Source organism: Limulus polyphemus, unplaced genomic scaffold (genome assembly GCF_000517525.1).
Source record: "Limulus polyphemus unplaced genomic scaffold, Limulus_polyphemus-2.1.2 Scaffold2962, whole genome shotgun sequence".
Taxonomy (NCBI): Eukaryota; Metazoa; Arthropoda; class Merostomata; order Xiphosura; family Limulidae; genus Limulus; species Limulus polyphemus.
In genome coordinates, this window is record NW_013668572.1 from 7,426 (window position 1) to 14,558 (window position 7,133).

The following is a 7,133-nucleotide window of genomic DNA, read 5'->3' on the forward strand; positions in this document are numbered from 1 at the left end:
CAGTAACGTTTTGCTCTAACTAAACTAAAATATAAACGTACACAAGTTCCAGTGTTAATTTATCTCTTTATCGAATATAGGCCATATTTAATAAATGTTAAACTAACGTTAGGCCTAAGACAAATCGTTCTGCGATTAGAATTCTTTTATATTTTTCTAGAAATCCTGTATTTATAGAAGTACTTTGCAATTAAGATACTAATTTGACCAAAAATGTTTTATGGGTCTCAGCCAGTGGTCTTTTCAAATAATGGCCCGGCATGGCCAGGTGGTTAGGGCGCTCGGTTCGCAATCTGCGGGTCGCGGGTTCGAATCTCCATCCCATCAAACATGCCTGCCCTTTCAGGCGTGGGGGCGTTATAATGTAATGTTCAATCCCACTATTCGTTAGTAAAAGAGTACCCCAAGAGTTGGCGGTGGGTGGTGATGACTAGTTGCCTTCCCTCAAGTATTTACTGCTAAATTAGGAACGGCTAGCGCAGATAGCCCTCGTGTAGCTTTGCGTGAAATTCATAACAAATAAACAAACTTTTCAAATACAATTTATGCATAAACATGAACTTCACAAAATGTAACTACACATGTGCATTCACCCTCGACCAACTCAGTCGTTCACCCCCTGGTCTAAAGAAATGTCTATCGTTGTTAAGTGATCACAGTGGCCAATCGAGAAACACGAGATCGAGGACTGATTCGTGTGTGGGAAATAACTGTAGCAAGTTATACGAGGGCGAGGCGTTAGTTTGTTGACACACGTTTTTCTTAAAACAACCCCCCCCCCCCATCTTGTCCAGTGGAAAAAAATACCATTTTACATTAAAAGGGGGGGGGAGAAATCTTCAACTGGTGACACGTTTTGAATAATGTACAATTTAATTTTCGAAAAGGGCCAGACCTGCCCAGTGGTTAACACGCCCGGCTTGTGAATCCAAGAGTCCATGGTTCGCATCTAACCGGCACAAAAACGTACCCCGAACTTTGGACTTCTGGTTGTGTTATAAGAGTGAGGGTCAAATCTCACTATGTGGCCAAAAGAAAAGCAGCTCAAGATCTGATGGTGAGTGCTGTTTACTATCTGCTTTTTTCTAGTCTAGTGGTTCAAAATTAAGGACGGCTATGCGCAGATAACTGTTGTGTTGCATTGCTCAAATATTCAAAAATAAACAAACAGCATACAAATATGAATATCGAAATCAGAAAGTGTATGATACGTTTGTTTAGAACACAAACAGTGAAATGTGTAAATCAGAAATCAAAAGATTTCAAGTACTTACTCCATAAACATAAATACAAAATTAAGTCACTATACCCTAAATAAAGGATACAATTCTGATTCCATATTAGTCAGTGTGTTATCATAAGAAGATGATAACTTAAGAATAGATGTAACTACTTTTATATTTGCATTTAAAAATGTATTTAGTATTTTATTGATGTATGATAATTTTCAAAAATGTTGTCTTTATACATAAAATTGCCTTTGAGAGTATACAGTATTCTCGAATATTATTTTAACAAGTCTCTGAAGTAGAAATAAACATATAGGTATGACTGGAGTTATGTCATTTACAATTATCCTACTTTTTGGCCAAAACTAGATTTTAGTATTTTAATCAAACTAATTTCCACTAAGATAAAACAAGTGGTGTCGCCACCCAATTCCTAAGATTAGAGATTTTTCTAAAATCCGGAACATCAAAAGACTCGGACGTAGCCATTCTCAAATTGAAATACTAGTTTGCGTGAGATTAATTTTCTACTATATGTTTTGGTAATTAGGAAAAACGGTAGTTGATGCACTGCGATTTTTAAATTAACATTAGGACTCGGATCTGCAATGATGCTATAAGAAAGTCCCTAATAATATCTAAAGTTGCAGAATGTTTAATTAATAAACGTTTATTTTTTTATGTATAGTTTTCTTTTCTATAATTTCTGATTATTCCTAAACGCTATATGCTTCATTTTAAAGGTTTATTTCTTACTTTTTTAATTATAAAAGTTTATAAAATCAAGGCTGTGTTTTTTTAATTGCCACTCATATGACGTATAGGAAATAGACCACTCCCTTGTTTACTTTTTTGTGGTCACTTCGGTCTCTCAACTGCCAAAAGATGTAGGAGTGATAACAGTAAATAGGTCCTTTCTATGTTGCCTTATACGTACATGATAGGCGGTGTTATGGAAATCTTTTATATATTTTGTATGCTGTGAAAGTTCATCCGTGTTCGAGAAAGAGAAAGACGTAAGTCGGCCGATTTTTCTAATATTTCTGTTATAGCATCCATTCATACTTAAGCCTACAGATGAACTTAGTAATTAAATAGTTTCGAATAATGTTTTACCAACTTATTTATATTCCTTATTTGTAGAATGTTTTGGGAATTGGTACGTCAAAAGCTTTAAATTCGAAAGGAACTCGTGTAGATACGTCAGTACGTGGGTTTTGAAAAGGCGAATGCTGCATTATAAACATTATTAGGCTGTTGAAAAAATTGAAACATCTGAAAATAATGTAGCTTGTTAAAATTTAATGTTTAAGATGATTGAGGTCCAATAATATGCATTGAATTAACCATATTTAAACATTTAATTGTATGTTTATTGCAAAATAAACCAGATGTTAATACGTGTTACTGTTAGCCGTAACTAACATTGGCAGATGCGTAGGTTTCTATGTACTGATGACTTTTTCTACCATTTTTTTTTTTTTTTGGAGTAAACTTAATGAAGAAGAACAAATGAAAACATTTCGTCAATCCAAGCAGCTTTTAGTTGTGCAGTAGTCATATAACAAGTTAGATAGACAAAATTTGGACGTAGTATTTGTGATCTTATTTTTTTCTCTTAGTTATCTGGATCAGGTAGGTGTAGAAATGGATAAGAAGGATATCCAGAACCTAAATTTTGAGGTACTTCATATACATGTACAAATTTAAAGAGGAAATTCCAAATCATTTTCAACTAGGTCATGAGTAAAGATTCAGTTTCTAAAGTGGGATAATTTTAACAAATCTACAGTTTTATTAAAAATTACTGCTATTATATACCATCCGCCACTTGTAAAATGTCAATTTTTTCTTGTTAAATTAATTTAATTATTGTATAGTGTCATATTTTATTAATACTATAATATATTGCATTATTTAAACATATTACGTAATTGTATATTATTATCATACTGTAATGTATAGCAATATTTAAGTTTAAATGTGTTATATAGTTGTATATTCATTTTAAATTGAAGTTATGCTGAAATGTTCATTTTCCTAGCACACATTGTGTTTTCTTAAAGATAATTCAATTAATTTGTAGGAGTCACCTATAATTTAGCATATCCCCACATTAGTGAATATCCGCTGTTTTGATGTTGAAAATAACACATTTTTTAGTTGAAATATAAACTTCTTTGCCTTTTCTAAGGAACTGTAAGTATTATGTGATTATATATATCTGATAAACAATGAAATTAATAGAATTTAGCTGTTATTATTATTATTCATTCCTTTTAGGCCTGAAACTTTTCTCTTGTATTTTATTCATTGGAATTTTAGCATGAGCTCATATACATACACTACAGCAATAGGAGAATGTTATTCATTGATTTTAGTTATATTTTAACTGTATGTAATGGCTGTAACTGCATTTCAGAATACCTTTGTAAATCATGTCTCTTGGATCTATGTTTTGTTCCCGTTGTGGGGATGGATTTGAGCCTCATGAAAAAGTGGTTAATTCTCATGGAGAAGTATGGCACCAAGCTTGCTTTGTGTAAGTATTTAAAGCTTTTGGTCAGTTCATTTATGGTTAATTCTAATGATGACATATGGCACCAATAATGCCTTGTGTAATTATATAAAGTGCTTGTTCAGTGCAGTTGTCATGATGAAATATGGCACCAAGAATGCCTTGTGAAATACTTAAAAAGTGTCTGTTCTGTTCAGTTTTGGGTAAATCTACATCTCTTTCATATAGGGCAAAGTATGATTGGTATATATACTCACACACACAGATATATACAAATTGCTCCTAAATAAAAACATTTAAGTTAACCATAAATGTAAAGGAAGTTTTAGGGTGTCTAAAGCCACTAATCAACCCCTTAAGTAGATTCTACTAACCTAACAGTTTAACTAGTTTACATTTCTTGTCCAACAGAAACACAAAGAACCAAAAATTCCCCACTAACTGAAAAGGTAGGAAATGTAAGCTTGAACTCCTTAGTACGTAAAGTGATGCAATTCTGCCACCTGGTAGTCAAGTCAGTAAGTTTGAACTACTTGGTATGTAAAGTGAGGTAATTCTGCCACCTGATGGTCAAGTCAGTAAGTTTGAACTACTTGGTACGTAAAGTGACGTAATTCTGCCACCTGGTAGTCAAGTCAGTAAGTTTGAACTACTTGGTACGTAAAGTGACGTAATTCTGCCACCTGGTAGTCAAGTCAGTAAGTTTGAACTACTTGGTACGTAAAGTGATCTAATTCTGCCACCTGGTAGTCAAGTCAGTAAGTTTGATTGAAACAGTATTACAATTTTGGTCTGTATTGCATTCATTTTCTTATCCTCTTGATATACATGTATATGTTATATATAAGTAGTAAGTAAGTCATTAAAATTTTGTATCATTTACAGCTGTGCTCAGTGCTTCAGACCTTTTCCAGAAGGAATATTTTACGAGGTAGGCAAAAACTTGTTATGGTATGGTAATTTTAGAAACTACTATATCTCTTGGATTTATGGATTTATATATGCAACTTTTTTTTTTTTTCAACAAAATCATTGTGTCTTCATGAAGTAAATTGTCATTAATATACATTTCTAGATGTCTGATATATTAAAAGATGTAGTTAAGCTTTTAAGGAAACATTTGTATACATTATATTAAGTAAAATCCACACCCTACCCTCTCTTTTATCATTCTGTACTATGTATATTTTGTATGTGTCTGTTTGTTTTACTTTCAAAAATAACCACATTATTGGGGCTTTACAGTTTGAAGGCAGAAAGTATTGTGAACATGATTTTCACATTTTGTTCGCTCCATCCTGTGGAAAATGTAAGGAGTTCATTATTGGTCGAGTAATCAAGGCGATGAACAATAACTGGCATCCTAACTGTTTCCGATGTGAGATGTGTCAGACAGCGTTAGCTGACCAAGGATTTATTATTAATGCAAAGAGGTAAGAAGTTTGTAACTGTATTAATGGGTTTCATGTTTTAGAATTAGTGCATTCTTAATGTAATTATGTAGGTCATTTCAGTGTTGTTTTATGTGTTTACTGAAATGCATTAATTATGTTTTTTGATGCAACAACAATAAAATATTTTTGCTAGTAAAGTCGTTTTACTTAAAAGTATACAAAAGCACACTGTGAAGAATGTTCATCTTTTTTTATGGTTGATCAAGAAATGTAATTCTGATTGGCTGACATGACATGTATTAAAAACTGGCTCTATAATTAAAGGAAAGTACTTAGTAGCTCTTACACCTCATTGAAGTATATATATATATAGCCACCTCAGGTGGTCTCTATAGGAGATACTTGTATATGTACAGCCTTCTCAGGTGGACTGTGTAGGAGATACTTGTATATGTACAGCCTTCTTTGTAGGTGGACTATGTAGGAGATACTTGTATATATACAGCCTTCTTCTTAGGTGGACTGTGTAGGAGATACTTGTATATGTACAGCCTTCTTTTTAGGTGGACTGTATAGGAGATACTTGTATATGTACAGCCTTCTTCTGAAGTGGACTGTGTAGGAGATACTTGTATATGTACAGCCTTCTTCTTAGGTGGACTATGTAGGAGATACTTGTATATGTACAGCCTTCTTCTTAGGTGGACTGTGTAGGAAATACTTGTATATGTACAGCCTTCTTCTTAGGTGGACTGTATAGGAAATACTTGTATTTGTATATTTATTTACAAATAATTACTGCTGTATAAAGTTCATTAATTGTAAAAAGTTTGATATTGCTAGAAAGTCTTGAAATTCTTTATACAAACTGATGAGAAACAAACAACACATTAAATGCTTTATTTTGAAAATCAGTGGTAACTCTTACACTCCATACCTATGATGATGGTTTTTAATTTTGCTTCTGGGTTGGAAGAGGGTCACTTAGAGATAAATATATCTCTAAAGAATTACTCATGAATATTTTCTTTTCAATTTTTATTCATAATTATTATGTTGAATGGAATCAATTAGATAATCTCTAAATAATCTAATAATCTTTTTGATATATATATATATATATATTTTAATCCACAGAGCATTGTGTCATGACTGTAACGCCAAAGTGAAGGCTGCTGCTATTGGCAAATATATCTGCTACAAGTGCCAGTAAGTACATTGATATAAATACTCATTCAAACGATAACGTATAAGACAAACTAAACCTGAGAGACACATAAAATTTCTCAAATAAAAAGTAAAGACAGTTTATTGATTCTGTTAATCCAGTTTTTAGCTCATACTCAAGGCCATATGAAATACTACCCAGTGTAGACTGTACTAGGATTGTTGATAGAATGTACGCCTGACAGTTCTGTTGCATACGTGTATTTTATTTCACTCTTCAAAAGAAAAGAATAAACTGTTTTCTTCAGCTTGTGGATTAATGTATATCTTTATATGTAACTTATTTGCACTGTTTCCAACTTTAGGTGTTCGGCCATTTGTATGATGTAGCAATATTGCTTCAAACTTGCACTGATGTCATATATGTATTGAATTATTTAACAATAAATAAAGAATAATAAAATAAACTAGCCAACAAAACATCTATTAACATTGTGGATTGGAAAGCATATAGTTTAAGACTAAGGAAAACAGTGTGTATGTTATGTTATTAAGCACAAATCTACACAAAGGGCTATCTGTGCTCTGCCCACCACAGGTATCGAAACCCGGTTTTTAGCAGTATAAGTCCACAGACATACCACTATGCCACTGGGGGGCAACGAAAACAGACAAATTAAGATATATGGCCTAGTGACTGACCACAAATTATGAGTGATCAAATTACATTTACAATTTACCTCAAAGAACTCTGAAATATAAAGATAGTCACAGTAAAAGAAGACTGAAGTAAAATGATTTATTGTTTTTGTTTTACTAATTATT

At 32.6% G+C, this 7,133-nt stretch overlaps 1 protein-coding gene across 2 annotated transcripts in view; it reads left to right on the top strand.

The window, feature by feature from the left end:
• Positions 1–1,799: 1,799 nt before the first annotated feature.
• The window catches only part of LOC106468314 (LIM and senescent cell antigen-like-containing domain protein 1), a 17,673-nt gene continuing 12,339 nt past the window's right edge, over positions 1,800–7,133 (top strand). The window contains exons 1-5 of one of the 2 annotated variants that reach the window (XM_013928733.2): positions 1,800–2,245; positions 3,652–3,771; positions 4,633–4,678; positions 4,993–5,180; positions 6,279–6,350. In XM_013928733.2, the coding sequence (XP_013784187.1) occupies positions 3,668–3,771; positions 4,633–4,678; positions 4,993–5,180; positions 6,279–6,350 (410 nt within the window). In that variant the 5' untranslated portion in view covers positions 1,800–2,245; positions 3,652–3,667. The remainder of the gene's footprint in view (positions 2,246–3,651; positions 3,772–4,632; positions 4,679–4,992; positions 5,181–6,278; positions 6,351–7,133) is intronic. The other variant, XM_022396658.1, reaches the window with a different exon arrangement.